The sequence below is a fragment of the Girardinichthys multiradiatus genome, chromosome 15, assembly GCF_021462225.1.
Source record: "Girardinichthys multiradiatus isolate DD_20200921_A chromosome 15, DD_fGirMul_XY1, whole genome shotgun sequence".
In the NCBI taxonomy this organism is placed as follows: domain Eukaryota; kingdom Metazoa; phylum Chordata; class Actinopteri; order Cyprinodontiformes; family Goodeidae; genus Girardinichthys; species Girardinichthys multiradiatus.
In genome coordinates this window covers 28,282,164-28,304,241 of record NC_061808.1, presented here as the reverse complement: position 1 = coordinate 28,304,241, position 22,078 = coordinate 28,282,164, and the positions used below count along the sequence as shown (strand labels likewise).

General features: G+C 40.1%; 1 protein-coding gene across 13 annotated transcripts in view; it reads right to left on the bottom strand.

Annotated features, from left to right (window-relative positions):
* The window catches only part of LOC124881654 (neurexin-3b-like), a 435,641-nt gene that overhangs the window by 408,460 nt on the left and 5,103 nt on the right, over window positions 1-22,078 (bottom strand). For 12 of the 13 annotated variants that reach the window (XR_007041703.1, XM_047387345.1, XM_047387341.1 and 9 more), the window contains exons 2-5: window positions 19,443-20,586; window positions 11,767-11,784; window positions 11,371-11,397; window positions 8,886-8,897 (exon numbers count right to left, since the gene is read on the bottom strand). Coding sequence is in view for 12 of the 13 variants with exons in the window: in XM_047387345.1 (XP_047243301.1) it covers window positions 8,886-8,897; window positions 11,371-11,397; window positions 11,767-11,784; window positions 19,443-20,139 (754 nt within the window). In the remaining variant the exon portion in view is untranslated. The remainder of the gene's footprint in view (window positions 1-8,885; window positions 8,898-11,370; window positions 11,398-11,766; window positions 11,785-19,442; window positions 20,587-22,078) is intronic. The other variant, XM_047387334.1, reaches the window with a different exon arrangement.

Below are 22,078 nucleotides of genomic sequence, written 5' to 3'. Positions count from 1 at the left end.
ACATACTTATATGAAGAATCGAGATCTGTAAACTGACGAAGCCTCTGGTGCAGTTCCAGCCAAGCCTATCAGACTAACCAAAAGTTGTGAGCAGTGTGGACCGAGCTGCTCTTAAATCCCCTTAAAGCATGGCAGTATCTGAGGACAGGTGGTGAGCATTGCTTTCTTGAGCCTGACTGTGATGTGAGCCTCGTGATGTCCATAGAGCTTTGAACTGGAGAAAGAAGAAAGAGGATGGAGGAGGAGAGAGTAAGGGAAGAAGACTACTGCAGGATGAATTCCGAGGCAAACAGAGATGAATAGTTGAAGGTGTCAGAGAAGGGGTGACTGAAAGGAAGAGAATATATTTCTATGCAGAGAAACAGAGGGAGGATGGAACTGAATACGTGCCACAGAGGCAGAAAACAAAAATTGTGTCTGTGAGAACTTTGTAGCAAGACTTTGAGGGGATAATTAGGGAGAGTGACTCCAGAAGTGGAGAGTAAGTTCTCAGTCCTAAGCTTTCATACTGAGTTATCACTCTTGGACTGAACTACTCTTTCCCTCCCCTACATGTCTTTCCTTTCCCGTTCTGAAGTGGAACAACAGAAAAGATGGCAACACAGTACTCTTTCTCTCTCAGTAGTTTCATTGCGGAATAAAATCATTTCTGAGGCATGTACAGCACAAACGGTTAGTGCAGTAAAAAGTAACAAACACCATGTTAGGACGTAGTAATACTGCAGTGTTTTGTCTGCTTTTAAGTAAAATTTATTCAGGATTTGCCACCATCACCACGTGGGCAAGCAAAGTATAAAAAGAAAAATCTCACAGTGTACGGATGCTGGACTTAATTTATTTTCCAATACTGAGATTTTGTTACACATAACAGAAATGTCTCTCTGATTAGAGGAAATCCCTCAGATAATGCTGTCAGTGAGACCTGTAGACTGCATTCTAGTCTCAACTCTCACATTTGAGTAAAGCTGTTACAGCCTAATGAACAATATCCAAATGCACAGCAGGCTGACATGCTTTGCTGTGACATAGGGAGAACAATATTGATGTTTGAGCTACTGACTGTAATACAGAACTGGAGTTAGCAAAAACTATGCCTATACTGTGTTTTGGTACCAATGTAAGGGGCATAATATGCAAACTCTTTCAGTGTTTTGTTGGTAATCTTGACTTGAGTAAAAATCTCACATAGGGTCTAACAATCAAAATGGCCACTAAAACCACTAATACCCCATCACACTATTGAGTATCTCACTCCACATTTAACACTCTAGAATATAGAACTTGTATCATCAGATACGACAGGCACTGCAGCTCTCACACAGTGTATACCACACATGTCCACTGCTACAGAATTATGCCTCTTCTACTTAAATATTGAAGCTATAACCCAATAATAACCACCTCAGCATAATGGATGCTTGAAACAGAAAGCAAAACTGACAACATGATATACTTTGTGATTAATATGGCTAATGATTATCTGAGTTCGAGGGGACACTCATGGCACTGAAGGTTCATTGCTAAATGGTCAGCTCATCCTTAAATATATAAGGAAATAATATAAAGACGCTTTATGCACAATTTAATCCAGGGGTGCAACAATAACACCACATACTTCTAAGACATGACAGGACTTGATCTTATAGGGGTGAAACAAGCTTTCCTGGCATAAAAGCACAAAATAATAACCCTGCAATAATGCTCGTCAAAGTGAAGTCTGTCCCACGGAGCGCTATCCATTAGATGTGTGCAAGTAACTTGGATTAGTGCAGTAAGTGTAAGCAAATATTATGAACCCTGGATATGAAGGTGGGTGGATTTAGCTTGGCATCTTGTTCTAACTATGATTTATAATCAGTTTCCTGAGCATCCTCATCCCAGCCATCTGCAGAACTTGGTCCAGCTCAGCCCCAATGATGGAACTCACCCTTATTAAGTCTGTTCTTCTCCTGACAGTGAACTCCCTCTGCCCAACACACCACATTGAAGAACAGTGCTCTTTTCACTACAGTTTGATAAAAGGTGAGCAGAAGGGTTTCACTGATGATGACAGACTTCTCAAGACTTCTGAAAAAGAGCAATCTGCTCTGACCCTTCCTGTACACTGTCTCTGTGTGTCTGGACAAGTCCAGCTTGTCATCCAGCTGCACACCCAGGTACTTGTAGATGTATGCAACCTCTACCTCCATGCCTTGGTAACTGGAGACAATATGTACCTCTTCTTCCTGAAATCAATCACTGTCTCCTTGGTTTTACTGATGTTCAGCTGAAGGTGGCGGAGGATGCTCCAGTTCATAAAGTCGAATGTCATGCCCCTGTATTCCTCCTAACATCTACCCCTGACACAACAAACAGCTGCTGAATTTCTGTAAAAAGCAGGAGTCTGTGTTGTATTAGAAGTTTTAAGTATAGATTGTGAAGAGCAAGGGGGACAGGAAATAACTCTTGGTGGGTCAGATGTTACAGTAAGGAGAGTAAGCACCATAGGGAGCTGACATGAAGGGAAGAAGCTGTTAAATCAATTTAAGAAGACGTTCAACCCATCAGCCTGCTTCTGATTTCTGTCAGGAAACATTCCATGCATCTGCTCCAGATCTGGGATCTTTCTAATGCCTGACCAGACCTGCTTCGCTTTATCCTGCTGCAGCTGATGATCCAGTTTCTGCCAGTAGGCTTTTGTTCCTTCCTCAATCTTTACCTTAAGATCTCTCTGCACACCCTTCACTCTGTCACTGTTTGCCTCTCTGAAAGCATTTTTTCTTATTGTTAAGTAGGTATTTCTGGTTCTTAGTGATCAAAGGTGTGTTGTTTGAGAAGCAGTACATTTCTCTACTGGGTTCAGTAATGTCAATGCAGAACTTGCTGTAATCAGAGATGCTGTCTGTAAGTCCATTGATATCATCACCATGTGAATTACTGAAAACATCCCAGTCCATGAGCTTTAAGGAGTCCTGTAGAGATTTTTATGTGAGAACTGTACAATTAAAGGACTTGTGACAGTATGCGATTTGTGAAACCTTCATTTGTAAAAGAAGAAAATCTTTTTATGAGCTCCATTTATTGTAACACCTCTATGCATTAGAGGGGTGGTCCAGAGCTGGACCATCATTGGTGGTACTGAGGCAACGTCTGCTGGTTAGAATTCCAACTTGAGCCAAGACCTTGAGAATGTTACCTTGTCACTTCACATCAAAGCCTTACAGAACGAAGGTGGCCACAGGCGGCACAGGTGAGGTGCTTCCAAGATCTTAGCACATCTGACACTTCCATTGTCAGATCTTCAGACTGAGTTAAGATAAAAAATATTCTTATTCTTAGTCATTATTCTTATTTCGGTTCTTCATTTGTACTCTGTTAGACAATAAAATTAATCAACACAAAATATAGTTTTTTTTTAAGTATCACAATTAAGAGTCAATGGTCTCTAGTCAACACACTGCAGAGCTGTGTATCACAGACTCCTACTACATTTACACCTAAGACTCACTTTGAGTCCCATTACTGTTGTGTTAAATGTGTCCTTGGACAGCTGCAGGAAACTGGAGCACACAGAGGAAACCCCCATGGACCCATACTGAAAGAAGCAAAACCACGTAATAAACCTAGGTCCTTGTTGTCATGTTATGCAATAACCCTAATGACTGAACCGCTGTATGACTGCTCACTACAAACGATCGGCATGCTGCTACCTAATATGCTGATGCGATACAAGTGTAGGGGAGTCTATTTTGGTTTTAACCCAGTTTCTTTTATTATTATATTTAAACCTGATGTGAAGGGTATACAGTTAGCTCAGGGGAATTCAACTGAAATCTAGAAAGAATAGGTTACTATTTTCTGATTATAAATGTGTGGAATGAAACAAGATATTATTATTATAAACAAGATATTATTATTTCTAGAATTGGGCCGCTCAAGGTGGCAGCAGGTTGGAGTAGCTCTGTTACTTTTGATTCTGATTTATTCTTTTTTGGGAACTATTCCTCTTGTGGTGGATACAGTTGATTTTTTTTTTTTGGATGACTGTCCACTCCAGTGTCGGATGCTGTGCAGCTTGGAGGATTTTTCTTAATACTTTCTATTTTTGGACATTTGTTATGATGCATTGCCATGGCAATGGGGTTGTTTCTTACAACCGGGAGCAGCTGATTAATATCTCAAAAGCTCAAATAATACTTCAGCTACAACTCCAAATCCCTGATGAGTTGAAAAGGAGACACCGTGGATGCAGGGCAGGAGCTAAGAGAAGAGAGAGAAGGAGGAAGTTCAAACCATCTCTTCCGTCGATTTTGATGGGCAATGTGAGATGGTTGGGAAACAAGTTGGATGAACTCCAAGCCCTACAAAGGACCCAGCCAGAGTACCGGGCATGCAGTATCATGTGTTTTACTGAGACATGCCTGCAGGATCATATCCCTGACTCCAGCGTCTCTCTGCCGGGCTTTTTAACCATACGAGCAGACAGAGATTTAAGGAGGAGCGGCAAATGTAAAGGAGGTGGACTGGCAGTACTTGTGAACAACAGATGGTGTAATCCAGGACATGTAACTGTGAAGTGTCATCTCTGCAGTCCAGATATTGAACTGTTAGCAGTAAGTTTTCATCCATATTATTTACCCAGAGAGTTCACCAGTGTTATTTTGGCAACAGTTTACGTTCCACCTTCTGCTGTTGCCGACACTGCATGTGATGCCATCAGCTCAGTTGTTGCTAAGCTACAGACACAAAACCCCAATGCTTTTGTGGCAATTTCTGGTGATTTTAACCATGCTTCACTCTCTGCTACACTTTCAACGTTTCAACAGTTTGTCAGCTGCTCTACCAGAGAAAACAAAACATTGGATTTGTTTTATGCAAATGTCAAGGACTCATACATCTCTACAGCAAGACCTCCTCTGGGCAAATGAGATCACAATCTTGTTTTTCTCTCCTCGAAATATAAGCCCCTTGTTCAGAGGCAACCTGTAATAAAGAGGACTGTCAGAAAATGGTCACAGGAAGCTGAAGAAGCTCTGCAAGGTTGCTTTGAAGCTACAGACTGGGACGCACTGTGCCAGCCACATGGAGAGGACATCAATGCCATGACTGAGTGTGTAACCGACTATATAAGGGCAGCGCCTGTGAGTGGGCAGCAAAGCCTCGGTGACTCGTCCCCCCCTTTTGGATGGGTTGTACTGGAATTCTAATTTCCGCTCGGGGATCAATAAAGTATCTTTGAATTGAATTGAATAAACTTCTGTGTGGATAACATCATCCCCACCAGAACCGTGAGATGCTTCCCCAATAACAAACCTTGGATCACCAATGACCTGAAGGACCTGCTTAACAAGAAAAAAAGAGCCTTCAGAGAGGGAGACAGAGAATTATTGAGGAGTATACAGAAGCAACTTAAAGTCAAAATAAGAGATAGCAATGAGGTGTACAAGAAGAAGCTGGAGAGCAAGCTCCAGCAAAACAATATCAGAGATGTGTGGACAGGGATGAAGAAGATCACAGTCTTCAAGCAGAAGGATGATCAGACCGATGGAGGTCTGGACAGAGCCAATGAACTGAACACATTCTTCAATAGGTTCAGTTCAGAAACAAGCTTCGCATCCTCCTCTCCTGCTCACAGTCAAACAGACATTCCATCTTCCTTTGACCCACAGGACCCATAGCTGTCCAGTAACACCTCACATTTTTTATCTTCCACCTCAGCCCTAGACCCTTCTGCTTCTACATGTTTGCCTTCAACCATATCAGAAGATGCTGATGCTTCCTTTGCTTCCCCCTTCCACCTGTGTGTCTCAAGAAGTCAGGTGAAGAGACAACTGGAGAGACTGAACCGTAATAAGGCTGCAGGTCCAGATCATGTCAGCCCTAGAGTCCTGAAGGCCTGTGCAGAGCAGCTCTGTGGGATTCTGCAGCACCTCTTCAACCTTAGCCTGGCCCAGAAGAAGGTTTTGGTGTTGTGGAAGACCTCCTGTCTTGTTCCGGTACCAAAGAAAACTCACCCATCAGTCCTCAATGACTATAGACCTGTTGCCCTGACATCTAACATCATGAAGGTCCTAGAGAGACTCCTGTTGGCCCACCTGAGTAAGCAAACAGTAAACCATCAGGACCCCCTTCAGTTTGCTTATCGCTGTGGAGTTGGAGTTGAAGATGCCATCATACATCTGCTTCAACAAACCCACTGTCATCTGAACAAAGCCAGTAGCACTGTGAGGATCATGTTCTTTGATTTCTCCAGTGCATTTAATACAATCCAACCTGATTTGCTTTGTCAGAAACTCCAGAAGACTCAGGTGGAGGCCTCAACAATCTCCTGGATCAAAGACTACCTGACAAACAGACCACAGTTTGTGAGACTGAAGGGTTGTTAGTCTAACCAGGTAGTCGGCAGCACAGGAGCACCACAGGGGACTGTACTCTCACCATTCCTTTTCACTCTGTACACCTCAGACTTCCAGTACAAGACAGACTCCTGTCATCTGCAGAAATACTCGGATGATTCTGCAGTCGTGGGGTGGATCAGAGATGTACAAGAAGCTGAGTACAGGAAGGTGGTGGACCGCTTTGTAGCATGGTGTGGAAACAATCATCTCATTTTGAACGTGACTAAAACAAAGGAGATGATTGTAGATTTTAAGAGAAACAGGAATAAGTCAAAAACTATTTCCATCATGGGAGAAGAAGTGGAGGTGGTTGAGGAGTATAAATACCTCGGTGTTCACCTGGACAACAGACTAGAGTGGAGATGCAACTGTGAAGCCATCTACAAGAAGGGACAGAGCAGACTGTGCTTCTTGAGGAAGCTTCGGTCCTTTGGTGTTTGCAGCAAGATGCTGCATATCTTCTATAAGTCTGTTGTGGAGAGTGTGATCTCTTCTGCCATCATCTGCTGGGGAAGCAGCATCAGAGCCAGGGACTTAAAAAAGCTCAATAAGCTGATAAAGAAGGCTGGCTCTGTTCTGGGGTCTCCTCTGGAACCTCTGGATATCATCGTGCAAAGAAGGATTCTTCATAAAATGCAGAACATTATGGAGAACCCTGAGCATCCTCTTCATGAGACTGTCCTACAACAACAGAGTGTCTTCAGTCAGAGGCTTCTTCAGATCTGCTGTAAGACGGAGCGCTACAGGAAATCCTTCCTGCCCACAGCCATCAGCATCTACAACGGCTCTTTGAGGAAACCTTCATAATATGAGCTATAACAACATTTAATTTCCCTTTGGGATTAATAAAGTATTTTTGAATTGAATTGAATTGAATATTATAGTGAAGAGGTGCGAGAATTTTCATTTCATATGCCAGACAACGTTACTCAGCATAGCAATAAATTTGACAAAATTGGGTGCCACATGGCTCAGTGGTAGAACAGGCACACCATTTGAAAATACTACAGTTTGATTCCCTGCCCCGAGCCATTTGTTGAATGTCTTTCTTTTTCCTTCCTTGCCACAGAAACCTAAAAAAGACAGTTACCTCTAGTGTGTAGGGCACATTTCTATGTTGCTTTAATATAATGAGGTCACACAAAAAGAAAAAAAGAAGATGAATGCAGGTAATGCCAGAAACGTCACAAGTTCAAGTAGGTAACTTCCTTTGTAAGTGGGACATTTAAAACGATTCAAGTGAACAGGAGTTTAGATTTGATAGTGGAACTGGTGGAGTCTAGAAGGATACGTGGAGTAGACAGGGTAGCTGCTTAGAGAGCTCAGACTGGAAGTTATATTTTTCTTTTATTGATATTTGACCTCTAATTTCACTGGGCCACAACATGTCATTAAAATGGGTCTGGTCTTGACTATGTTTGCAGTCCAAAAATTGATATGTTGATTTTATTCAATTTTATTTGAAGATACAAATAGAAAAACACTATATGCTGTACTAGTGCTGGATAATTTTAGTAATCATTTTTTCTCAACATTTGCAGAGGTTTTGTCAATCTATTCATGAAAGGCTTTCTGGTCAAATAAATTGGATTATTCAGAGCAGGACACTCTGTTAACAACTCACTGTGAACAGCAGGGACACACATTTATTGGCATGCCAGATTGACTGCCCCATTTCAAAGCAGCTTAAATTACAACACTATTAGTGGAAAACCCTTTCCGTCTGCTATAAGAATGTAATTGTGAATCTTCATAAAGCCAACACTATATCTGTATATTTTAGCTAAGAATATACCCCCATGTAATCATCGTTTTCTGGCTTTGTAGGAACTCTGAACAGGTGCAGGGATGGTAAACATCAGGTTTAAAAATAATCAGCTGTTCATCCACTATTCCTGCTTGTCAAATAAACAGAACTTTCTTTAAAATGAACAAGCCAAGGTAGAAACATATGCACACAGGTTTAAACAGCAATATGCAGCAATAGGACACATACAGCATGTTGTTGATAAAAGAATCATGAGAGAATTGTATGCACAGCTGCAAAAAGCAAAGACTGCTACAATGGCCTAATTTAAATGAAGCCAACTATTGGATCCAATTCAGAAGTCCTCTTTTCTTCAACAGACATATACCATATTAATGAATGCTAAATATTCACACAATTAAAATGTTGTGTTTTAAGTGCATCAAATAATCTATTCCAAAGCTCATCTTCATTTGCAATTTGTTATTTACGACAGAAAACTGTGTAGTCTCAAACACTGACACTGTATTGTTGCCATTTGCACACAACTGTCTTTAATCACACTCTGTGCAACAGTATATGGAAAGCATCAAGTCCCTTGATTTAACTTTTTCTCCCCAAAAAAACATTCAACAGCATGTGAATTCATTTACTGAACAGACATAATAAATGATTAACCAGGGCTAGCATAAATCCAACAGACAGCTGGAAGCACACAGTTCTCATATCACACATAAAAGAGAAAAACAGGGTTGCTGTACCTTTGTTTCTACCTACAGATATTGAAGAGAGAATCCGTGAAGATGAAAGTAGGAAGAGAGACATCCCAGGAACAGCAACAGAGAGAGACAATGAAAAGCAGGGTTAAGCTTTTGTTTTAATCTTGTATATTGCCAAATGATACTTGAATGCAAAAAGTTTGACAATCATGCAAATGGTGAAGAAGAGGAGAATGGTACATGGATAGCATGCAAAAACATGCCAGAGTTTTAACATTTCTTTTCTTAAATGTTTCCATTTGAAGTTGCATCAAGGTATTAGGATAACACGTTGTCGAGACTTTCTTGGCATGAAGCCTTGAAGAAGCATTGTTACAGGTGTAAACTAGGCAAGGGCCAGTAAGAGGTTCTGACAGTAGGATGACATTTTTCATATTCTGCTTATAATATACAGTGAAAGATCGTGTTCATATGTCTTCAATAAGCAGGAGCTACCGGTAAAAAGTCACTTAGTTATTTTGGTTTGTCAGGGGTCATGATCACAATTCTTCATATTTTATGTTATAGAAAATATTTATCAGTTGGTCCAAATGACAATCAGAACTAAAACAAATGGCAATGCTATTTCAGAATAGGTTTTCTGATATATTTGCATATTTCTGAAAACAAAATTAATTTAGTGACAATTTATCTCCGTAATTCATGAAAATGTTTTACACTGACAATTAAATGTATATGCCGTGGCTTAAGTACATGGGTATGAAATAATTTGCAAAGGGATACAAAATGAAAGTAAGAAGGAACAGAATATCAATGTCTAGATATAAAAATGGGGGTACAAAAGGGAGGAATTTATCCAGAATCTATTTAAAACTGTAGGTGGAAGGAGGAGGAGTGTTGTATCACTCAATGTTCCATCCAGCTGGAAAAAACTCCAGTTACCCCAGTTCTTTCTCTGCCATATAATTAAGAAGACTAACTCAGAAATTAAATAATAGGAGATTTTAGCAGTTTTGTAACTTTTTAAAGCCGTGGTCTACCAGTAACCAGTCTATGTCTAGTGTTAACCATTTAGCATCACTATATTTGCATAAAGCTAAGTCTATTTGAAAAACATAACTAGTGAGGGTCCTTATAAGCCCTGGATACATTATCTTTACACAATGAAATACAACAATTGGGGTCCTGTTTAAAAATAACAAACATATGCTAAAGATGTAAACAGATTGTCTAAAAGATTTAATGGGATGCAAACCCTTAACGTGCAATTAGGCATTTTTACTACAAATATCGCAAATATCGTTTTATATGCAAGGCAGCCATATTGGATTTAGAGGTTGTAGTTGGCGAGAAACCTTTCACTTTCCCACTTGGAATTTCAACCTCTAGGAACCTTTCTTGTAATTTAGGTCCAGTTTACAAATGGAGTGTATAAATGCACTATGTCCTTCAACCAATCAGTCAGTCAGTCATTTTCTACCGCTTATTCCATAGTGGATCGCGGGGAAGCTGGTGCCTATCTCCAGCAGTCTACGGGCGAGAGGCAGGGTACACCCTGGACAGGTCGCCAGTCCATCGCAGGGCAACACACAAACAACCATGTACACACTCATTCATACACCTAAGGGCAATTTAGAGAGACCAATTAACCTAACAAGCATGTCTTTGGACTGTGGGAGGAAGCCAGAGTACCTGGAGAGAACCCACGCATGCACGGGGAGAACCTGCAAACTCCATGCAGAAAGACCCCCGGCCCTGAATCAAACCCAGGACCTTCTTACTGCAAGGCAAAAGTGCCCCCGTGCAGCCCACCAATCATTCAGTGCCAATAGAATTTTTTATTTTTTTAATGACATACAACAAACTTAAAAACTCAACTTCCTGTTAAACGTAGATGGCGTTATTTAGAGAACTTGGTATTTACAGAAGTGGTAAATGTTATAAAAAGTTTCAGAATCATTGTTCTAAGTGAAACTTTCATCCTTCAGTGACATTGGCACTAATAAGTTTAAGTATTAAATAACAGCTTTGTCAAATATAGAAAATAAATTCCTGTAAACACTAGCACTGTTTTCACTTCCTAACTAACTGTCACACATCTCTTTCTGCAACTTCAACCCGCATCTTCAGCCTTTTGTAAACTATCACCACAAATTACAGTTTTTTTCCATTTTCTCCATCCTTTCATTGGTTTTCAACCCCTCCCAAAACAGTGGACTGTGTTGTACACGTTTGCTGTGGAACTGAGACAATTACAGTTATGCAGTATAAAAAAAGAACTTTGGTGAAGCAACCTTAAGTAGCAAGTACATAGATGGAGGTGAGATGCAGGACATGTCATGCATTCATGCAGCCCCTCCCCAGCAACACACACACACATAAACAAACACAAATGCCCCCCCCCCCAGGCACACAAATGTGCATGGACAGGTAGGGGGCACACAGAGGAAATTCAACCCCCAAAACTAAGCAAGTGAGTGGAGAAAAATAATGGAGATCTTGACTAAAAAAAGAAGGAAGGGAGTACCTTGGTCTGCCTTTAGGTGTGCGAGTTCTTGACGAGAGAAAAATCGAACAGACAGGAACAGAGAGAGAAAAATCAGCACACCAATGCAACACTTGTATTGTCACTAAACATGCTTTGCACGATGGCAAACCATGACTATCACACAAAAAATCAAAGCTTTCCAAAAGTGCATCTGAAAGCTTTTTTAGTCAGAGTACAGAAAGGACTATTAATGGTAGCAGCACTTTTCATGAGGTAACTGTAGTTTTGTTTACTACATACTTCACTATTACATTTTCTGTATTTTTGGAATTTTTGCTTGCCTTTATAGGTAAGCACATAAATAATTAAGACAGCACAACATGAACTGTTACTATTTTTCAACCAAAGGTCTGACTAATTCCTCTTGAGACTCACCTGGTTTTCTCTGAACTGCTGCGTGGTTGTCGCAGGAAAAGAGAGAAAGGCAGAGAGAAGCATTGCATTAGCATCACACTACAGCTGAGTTTGCATGTGTATCTAACATGCAAAACATAACACACTTCTTATCACCAAATTGTCATGTAAGGAGCAAAGATATGCACCTTGACATGCCTGATTTGTATGGCTACTTCCTTTGAAACACCAATATTTCCATCTGTCCCGTCCTCTCAGGGAGCCAGATTGGCATTATTTTCAAGTGAAAGCTTCTCACATTTATTGTGATTTTATTTTAATATTTTACATCTTGTATCACACAGGTTTCCTCACACCCTTGAAAGGAATCATAAATCCACACCCTTGAGGATTTATGGAGTTGTGAGGTTTGTGGATCTCAAGATGCTTGTTGTCAGACTCATGTTGTTTTTGGCCTCCTTTGTAACATTTCCACAACTGTAATATAATAATTTGTGCCAACCTTGTAGCTTTTCAGAGGAATGCTCACTGTAGAATACATTTAGGTGCAGACAGTATGGGTTGACAACAACAATACAAAGAAACAGATTAGCTTCCGTTGCTTGTGGCCAAAATGCTCAGGAGAGTCTGACCTGAGAATGACATCGGTCGCACATCCCAGCATGATTCAGGGAGCGGATCACTGAGTGAGTTCAGCATCAGTCAAGTTATTTTTACACTTTTATTTTTGCTAAAGCTTCAGCATCAATTGTCTATTCAGGGACTTGTTATCAGTGTCTTTGAGAAGCAGAAGCAGACAATGAAATAAGTCATAATTAAAGAGATGGAATACATTTGACTTTTTGTAGTATCACCTCTAACCCATCCAATTACACACAGAGTTGGACAAAACAATACATACAGTCATCTGTAGCATGAATATTGAAGAATATAAATGAAGTCATCCATCTTTCATAATCCATTTTGCAACTGAAAGTTTTAGTAGTGCTTGAAGGTGTCCATCTTGGAGTGTCCATCAGTTTCTTCTTCGCCACCCTCTCAGTCTATGTTGATATAAATGTTGCTTCATTGTGGAAAATGATGCTGGTGTTCCAGTATCTTACAGTTTATGATTGTTCCTGATTTTCATAACGGTTTCTTTTGTCCTGCAAGTGTGACTGTTTGGATCACATTGTTGAAACTTGGGTCAGTGTTCTAACAGGAAAATGACCCTAATTACACATTAAATCTGTTTTGGATTGCAAGCCAGAATTATGGCAATCTATTTATAAAGGCTACAGAAAGCATCTAGTTCTCTGTAACTTGCTAAGATATCTTTATTTAAACATTAATTGGGTTACATGTATATTTGAGAAAATCCACAGTAATTTTTAACCTTTGCACCTGATTCTTGCTTTTAAAAATCATTGGAGTTGTTTGTTATATAATTAGTCCATTCTAAAAAACTGGACGGTTTAAATGCCTCTGCCCTAAATCAATATGATATTCATGCCAAAGATGAGTGTGTGTAGATGCTATCTTTCCTCCAACATAAGATGGATGACACTGGTGAAGGAAAAAGAAGGACGAAGCATGGGAGAGAGAGGGGAACGGCGTTATTAGCAGTCTGATGAACAGCCATGCAGTTCAAGTTCTCAAGAACTACAGGCTTGGAACCATCGAAATGACGCACCTGAATCAGCAGGTACACGTTTTACTTTGCAGATGCTTGCACCCATAAATGTGCACATACTGCATTCTTGTTAAATTGCCAACTTTCCCATGTAGATTAAACCCTTTCTCTTGATGCGGCAGCACTCAGAACAAGCCAATGTGAAGCAGAGGACATGTGGTCCAGGCGTAATCCCTTGCTCTATTTTACCAGCAGCTTCACCACTCAAATCCAAACGTAATTTCCAGCTTGGGCACTACACACAAATGCCCTTTGCGCTGGAATCAGGCAAGTCCCTGCGCCATTTTTTCCCTTTTTTCCCACCCTGACCTACTTTTATAGTAAGATTATTGGAACTGTCATTTTTTCCATGTCTGTTTATTAATCCCCAGAGCTAAGCCCAAAGGCACAATTTCAGCACTTACTTAACAGTTTGCTTGTTCTGGCCTTCAATTATAGACCCTTCTGTCAGGTCACTGCATAGCTGATGTTTTTTAAACATATGCAACCTTAAGTGCTTTATTATAAATGCAAGGTGTGGGATTCTGAAAGAAAAAATTAAAAAAGTGATCATTTTACCTATTTATTAAATAGGCAAGTGTAGCTTTTAACAACCTTGACCTTATGCAGCTCTTCTTGTAATGGGAAAACCCAAATCCCTACAGCTTTAAAAATGTTGTGACCAAAAAGATAATTGGCTAAAATAAGGTTCAATTACCAGGTCAGTGGTATATTTATTGAGCAAATGAAAGCAAGGGGTTTTAACGATGATGAATTTGAAAAAAAAAAAAAGAATTACTGTACCTTATAAAGGAAATTATACCTCTTAACCTTCACTTTTTTCCTAAGTGAGAACTTCAAATTTGAGTGCCTTTTATTGTGATTTTGTGTTACAGATAGACACAAAGTAGTGCATAATTATCAAGGGAAAATAAAATTATACATCGTTTTTGAAGGTATTTGCAGACAAAATTCAGAAAAGTGTGATGTGTATTTGTATTCAGCCCTGAGTCAACACTTTGTGTCTCTATTAGCTTTGCACATCAAGGTTTTCATCATGGAAAAATAGCTTGAGCTCTGTAGATATTAACTTGAACCGGCTTCCCTGTCCCTACTAAAGAAAAGTATCCCCGCAGCATGATGTTGCCACCGCCATGTTTTGCAGTGATGTGCATTGTTAGTTCACATCTGAGAATGTCCCTTTATATGTTTGCTGTGTCGCCATATTTAGAGCAGACTGGTACTAGACCATGCTTCACTTATTTGAGGCTACAGTAAAGGATTAATATATTTTTATTTTTATTTCTGCAAAGTTAATAAAGTTGGGGCACAAAACTTCAACTTATGTATACAAAACCCCAATTCAGCCAGCTGGTCCAAAGGCTAAATGGTAAATAATAGCTGGGAGGAAGCTCTGCTGCATGACTTGTAACAAACATCATATGGAAGTTCTTGTGGCTTTCTTTCAACAATGCCTTTATGTTTGCCACCCTTCTATAAAGGTCAGATTTGTGATGACTAATAGTTGATCTGTCAACAGATTCTCCCATCTGCACAGTGAATCTTTGCAGCTCCCCCAGAGTTACCATGGGCTTTCTGGACCATTTTGTTTTAAATCAGTGCTCCCCTTGCCCAGCCTGTTGTTATAGGGGGAGTAGATTTACTAATTAGGGGATTTCTGAAGTCAAGTGGTTGCATCAAGTTTTGTAATCCGAATAAAGAGGAATGAATACAAGTGTACAAATTTATTTTGATTTCTAGGAAGATGCCAAAACCATGTATCCATTTCTTTCCACTTCAAAATTATGCACAACTTTCTGTTGGTTTATCACATAGAACCCCAATAAAATCAATGACAGATAATAATCAGTCAAAGAGATACATCTTGAACCAACTGGAAGAAAGGCTGAAATAGAGCTCAATGGCCATGTTGAATAGTTTGAGGAAAATATCCAAACTTACTTCATAATAATGAAGTTTTTAATGACCATAAAGTGAGCGAATCCAATAGTCTCGAACAAAGTGTGTCAAAAGGTTTTTCAAGCCAAGCAGCACAAACAGGCATCACCCTGCTTCTCTTTCCCCATTTTCTCATTTTTCATCTTAGATGGTAATTCTGCTTACCCCTCTGATTTCTCTGCCAGGCCAGTGGGCTACTATTAGGAGCACGGCTGGGAAAATGTTTTCAAGGCCCAGTCCGCTCAGTCAGTCAGCCATCTGCCTGCTTTAACAAGTAGCTAGAGGGCCTTGTCCGCATTAATGCATTTTATTGCACGTACACCACTGAATGCAATTGTGTTTAAGTGTAGGCTTGCAAAGCCCCGAAACACACTGGGTGATAATGCAACGCATAAATATTCACAGGTTTGACAGATTGCTGTTGCTGCTCATTAATGCACGGTGCAATCACAGTATACTGACAAAGACAGGTGCGCTAAGCAGTTGGTCATATGTTGCTGCAACCAAATGGTTAGTGTCGTCACTCTACATTGCCCTGCGAAAATGGTTTATTCACTCAAGCATTGCTTGAACAAGTACTTTGCCACTTGATGACATGTGGCCATAATAATAAAAGAACTGTGGCTTATTTGCCAACAGACAGTCTGAAATTGACGTTGGTGTTTGTGCCACCATTTTCCAGGCAAATTAGCTGTCTCTGTTCTCATTATCCCTCTAATTATAGTTCCCTGTCTCTGTGGCATAATCAACAATCAGCCACATCAGTTAATGGGGAAGCAGAATAGAGCAGCAGTTGGATCAAACATGTGCACACCTCTGGTCTCACTCCTTTTGTCACTGAAATCAATGCTATATAAAAGATTTCTAAACAAATGACTTACAAGGAGGCAAACTGGGGGTGGTTGGAGCCCAACAGCTGACCTCCTGGGGCAAGTTGGGTTCCAAATGCTGTTGCAGAATTTACTCGTCACATTTTCTCTGCCTAAAGGCAGTGAAATGACAGCCTTTTCCCCCTGTCTAAGCTATTATTTGGCCAGAGTCGGAAGTACCTTCTTAAAACCTGGTTTGTTTTTTACACCAAGATGTCACGGTTCCCCCATCAGGTCTCAGACAAATGGACCACCTACCTACTTCTCTATTGACTCTTCAGCTCAGACAGTGAGCAAATGGGATGAAGCGAAAAAGAGGTCAAGTCCACTCAGTTCGCTTGGCTGCTCCACAACCAGCACATCGCGTGCTGTCCTGAACAATGCCACAGGCGAGCACTGGAGATTTAAGCTCAGAACAGCTTCATTTTTAGCAGCAAATGTTGGAACATATTAGGAAACCAAACACCACAAAAACCAGAAATTGGGAACATTTTTATTTTAAATATATGTTTAAACAATAACAATTGTTAATCTCTTCCCTGTATTAGTTACAGTTCAGCATAGCTTAGAATCAGCTCTGTAGAACTCAATGAGCATTCCCCTGATTTTTTGGCAAAGTGGAGTCATCTCTGAACCATTTCAGTTCGATTCAGACACACAGGAAGTAGGTCAGCACTGGAGGATTTTCAACATGGATCTGTTCACACAAAGTTATCCTCTAAAAATCCGTAAAAATTAAGAAAGGAGAGAAAAATGTGCAAGGTTAGAGTGAGTTTGTTTTTGTGTAGATTGCTGCCCTAAAGGTGACTTGCAAAAATACTCACCCCTTAAACTTCTTCACATTTTATGCCTATTTATTCTTCAATATTCAGTTTTCTAGAGATTGTATGTAATGGATCAACACATAGAAGGTAATTGTAAGATGAAAAAAAGACATATTTAATTTAAAATAGTTTTTTACAAATAAGTCTGAAAACTGAGGGATACAATTTTTGCCTGTACTTTAAAAAATAGCTCAAGCTCAGTCAGATTGGATAGAAAATGTCTGTTGACAGATATTTTCAAGTGTTGTCACCGATTCTTGGTGAGACATGGACTGGATTGGACTTTAACTGGGCCATTTTAACACTAGTATGCTTTCAACTAAACGATTTCAGTTTAGGGTTGTTGTGCTGCTGATAGATGAAAGTCTGCTCCAGTCTCAAGTGGTTTGGTTAGCTTCTACCAAGTTTCCTTCCAGATTTGCTATGTCTTAAGATCTATTCATCTTCACATCAACTCTGACAAGCTTTTCTTCTCCTGCTGAAGAAATATGGATGAAGCTACTACCATGTTTCACTGTTCGGATCTTATGTTCAAGGTGATATGCAGTCAAATGTTTCTGCCACACATAGTACATTCATGTAGGGCAAGATATTTACTTTTGGTCTCATTCAATCAGAGCACCCTCTTTCACACGTTTGCTGTTGCAAACTGCAAATTACATATCTTATGGCTTTTATTCAAAAAATAGCTTTTTTTCTTTCCAAGCTGTCACAATGGCCACTTCAGGGCCATGGTCTTCTGGGTTGCATAGCCTATATGCTGTGGTGAACACCCACCTCTTGGTGGGTTTGCAGTTCTGCCATACTCTTTCCATTTTTGGATGATGGATTGAACAATGGTCTGTGAGATGTTCAGTGCCTGGGAATTTTTTTATATAATAACTCTCTTTGAATCTTCTCCACAACATTCTCCCTGACCTGTCTGCTGTAGTCTTTGTGATACTGTTTGTTCACTAATGTTCTCTAACAAACCTCTGAGGCCTTCACAGAACAACTGGATCTATACTGAGATTAAACTACACACTGATGGACTATATTTACTAATAAGGGGACTTCTGACGCTGATCGGTTGCACTTCATTGTATTTGGGGGTATCAAAGCAAAATGGACTGAATAGAAGTGAAAGCCAAACTTTTACTATTTTCAATTGTGCATCACAGTTATGTGCTACTTTGTGTTGGCATATAAAAAAAATCTCGGTAAAATACACCCAGGTTTTTAGTTGTAATCTAACAAAATATGAAAAAGTTCAAGGGCTATACATACTTTTGCAAGGCCCTGTATATATGAAAATGCAAATGTTATGAGTTGAACAATCTAACAGTAAAATGAAAACTAAATGAAGGAGCTGAATCTTGGAATTAGATGGCTATGCTCTGAAAGCTTCCCACAGTGAGGTGTTTAGAAAGCTTTAATAACATTATGTAACCCTTAACCAGAAGTAGTGGTGTCATAAAATAAGAGAAAGCAGTTTTATGTAGAATACTTAAAAAAATATGACTTTATGAGGAAAGGATAGAACATTATATCACTGTCACTGGGCTAGTTGGGAGTATATACAAGAAAGAAAGAAAGCTTTGATGTCTAAAGCATTGAAGGTGTGCAGATATAATACAGTGTAATATTGTCAAAGAGTTGCATCTTTTTACACTCCCCAAAGAAGACATGGCCTTGGCCCAGAACCAGAACAGAAATAGGTGATGTTGTTTCTTATCCAAACTTTGTGTATACCTTTAGGCCCCTGCTGCACCTTTCCAAATCTGAATATGTTCAATGAAGAAAAAAAACAGGAGAAAGAACTCAGAGTTGTAATTTTAGTCACATCAGCTAATAGTGTATCCACCACTGCCTCATCAAATGTAATAACTGTGAAGGGAGAGGAAATGCTGAGCACATCACCTCCAATTTAACTCCCACGTGAAATACGGAGAGTTGCTTAGCTGTATGTGCAACAGACCACAAAGAAATATTCACACACTAAGTCCTGCAAAATCTGCATTACATATTTCAAACGCAGGGCTGCTCTGGGTTGATAGAAATTATGCTGATTCACAAAGGCATCACTGCAAACAATGCAGATTTTTCAAGGCACTTTATAAATGAAGAGTGGTTGTGGTGCAGATCACATTAGGTGAATGGCAATCCAGTTATGGAGATTACATCTAATTCCAGAAGATTCTATTGAGATTTATGATGTAGCAAAATACTTTGAGGTCTAAGCCACATGATGAGAGATGGTATTAACAGAATATACAAAAGAGTTAGAATAATAAGACTTTTTTTTTTTCTCTTGGAACCTGGAAAAAAACACAAATCTGGTATTTGGTCAGTTCTATAAAACTCTAATCAATATTTATTGCTAGACACAGAAAACAGCGAAGCCAGCGCTCTTACCTTCCGTGCAGTATCGACCTACATATCCAGTTTTGGAGCAGTCACAGTAGACTTCTCCATCTGCCAGTGAGCAGATCCCACCATTCTCACAGGGGTTTTCCGTGCAAAGGCCCATCATCTCCAGCCGAACTTTCTGGCTATTGACCAACGTGGGCAACTTACTCCCATAACTGAGGTTTGTGATAATTCCTTTGAATGGTGGAAGCTCACGGACAGAGGGCAGGGTGATGGCAGATGTGCGAATATCCCTTGGGAGCCCTCCCAGAAAGAGGTCACTGACAATCTTCATGAACTGCCGCTGGGGCCGCACCTCTCCCGTCTTGCTTTGACCGTCCACTGCTAAACCGGTCCACAAGTTCTCTCTGTTGATGGCAGCAAAGTGCCAGCGGCTGTCATTGACCAGCTTATCAGAGGTGATGGTGGTCTCAGCACAGTCGATGCTGACATGGAGCTGCAGCTTGCCCTTGGACAAGGCAAGCAACAGGAAGTCGCAGTATCCACTGTCATCGAAGTAGAGCAGCAGGCCTTCTGATTGCGAGGTCTTGAACTGAAACGTCAGGTCACTTCTGGAGCTGGCATCCCAGCGCATGTAGCGAGCCCACTGGCCTTCAGAACCAGTAAACTCCAAGCCTACGCTTAGGCTCAGCAGGGTACTTAGCAGCATAAGTAAATACCCAGGTAGGCTGTTAGGATTCATCGTAGAAAACAACAGGGTGCACAAAAGAAGGGTTGGAATTTGGGATATATCCTCAATGTGACAAAACCATTTGATTACTGTTTAGCTTCAGCTTTTACCTGCTGAGTGTATTCCACATAGATTATTTGTAGATTAAGACAGTGAAATATTTGTTTTTTACTTTTGTTAAACAGCTGATATAATGTTGACAACAGATTAAATCTAATCTCGTCTGTCAAATCTATGGTGGGATGTGTAAAAATATCCTTTTTCCAAACAAAGCAAATAGGTGAAGGTGCAATGATGAAGGCGATCCTTAGAGTGCTTTGAACGGTTCACAGCTGCATTTGGGGATTTAGGGTTAGGTCTTTGAGACGACTTCCTGGATTGAAGCATGTAACAATCAGCGTTGACCCAGTTTCATGCCCCATGATTTGGTACTCAGCTTTAAAACCACCTTGGACAGACCTGGTGGTGAAACAAAAATGACAGAGAAAGTATGAATAAATTTCTTTAAACCGAAATATATATTTTAATGCCAACTTGCAAAATAAAGAGACTATTCCCAAATGAATAAATATGTGATTTATGCATCAAATAAATCATGTAATTTTGATTCAGCTCCCTATTGTGTAGTCATATTAAAAGTCACATTTAGTAGAAGCAGAATAGAGGAGGAACATCATCCCTATGGGCTAGACAGAGAAGATACTGCAAATTTCATGTAGCGCTTTTATACCTCCTATAAAAGTAACTAAATAACCACAAATAACATCCATTAAGATCTCATTAGCATTTTATGCAAGGTGCCATTTCTACCAATTACTCTCTATAACTGAAGACCCTCCCAGAGGTTTTAGCTTGATCTGAGATCAGATTTCTTGACTAACCTATCTATGAGTGACACAAATAAACAAGTTAATCTTGGACACCGCTGCTTTTGATTTCATGACCACTGAAGAGCCATTGAGCTGAAGCTGAACACGTGTTCAGCTTCAAATGTTAGACTGCTATCTGTAAGGGCCTGCTGGGATTCTGATAAATATGACTAATTATCCACCACCACTCTTTTTCTCTCCATTTCTCTCATTTGCATGCCTTTGAGGGATTACAATCACAAACAGAGATCCAAAAAGATGTAAGGACGGGGGACATTTCATATTTGAATCCCACTGTTTCTTCCGGTAAATAAATATCTAAATTATTCCTATCACTGAGGTAGACTGTTAAAGAATATTAATTAGGGCATAGCCTTTGCTTGCTACACCTCCACTCATACACTTCTGTTTAATTTTGCTCAGCAGAGCATACAAATGATGTACAAGGTGAAATCTTATATGTGTGTGTACTCTTCCAGCCCTTTGCCCTTGCTATTGTTTTGGCAGTGGGCTGCCAACCAGACAAATGCATCGTCCAATCGTGACAGCAGCAGAGAACCAAGAAACACAATAGGCCCTTTAACCACCTGCCCTGAATAGTTAATCTCGCTGCACCAGGCGAGCTATTGAATTCAGGTAACCGATACCTATGCTAATGCACTGTGTTCCTGCATGTGTGCTCTAGTGCAGGTCTGTCTCTGACAACACTGGGATGCTTAGATGGAAGATTGTCTTTGCCTTAAAAGAGAATGGATGAGAGGTTAAAAGGTTCTGTTTGGAAAAATAACCTTGAGAGGTTAAAAGGTTCTGTTTGGAAAAATAACCTTCAACACTACCATGTTAGTCCAGCCCACTATAATTACAAAGCATGGATAGAGTATGTAGATGGGGATGAGAGGGTTAGGTGCTGGGTCTCTTGAATGGACAAAGCCGTATATGAAATCTGAGATGGGAGTACGGTATACTAACAAGCCAGGCCTCTATTCAGTTAACGAGACTCAATATGTGTAATGCCTGACTGAGCTATCAGGTGTCCCTTAACACCATTGATTTATGGAGAATGCTAACATGGCCAAAGTTCC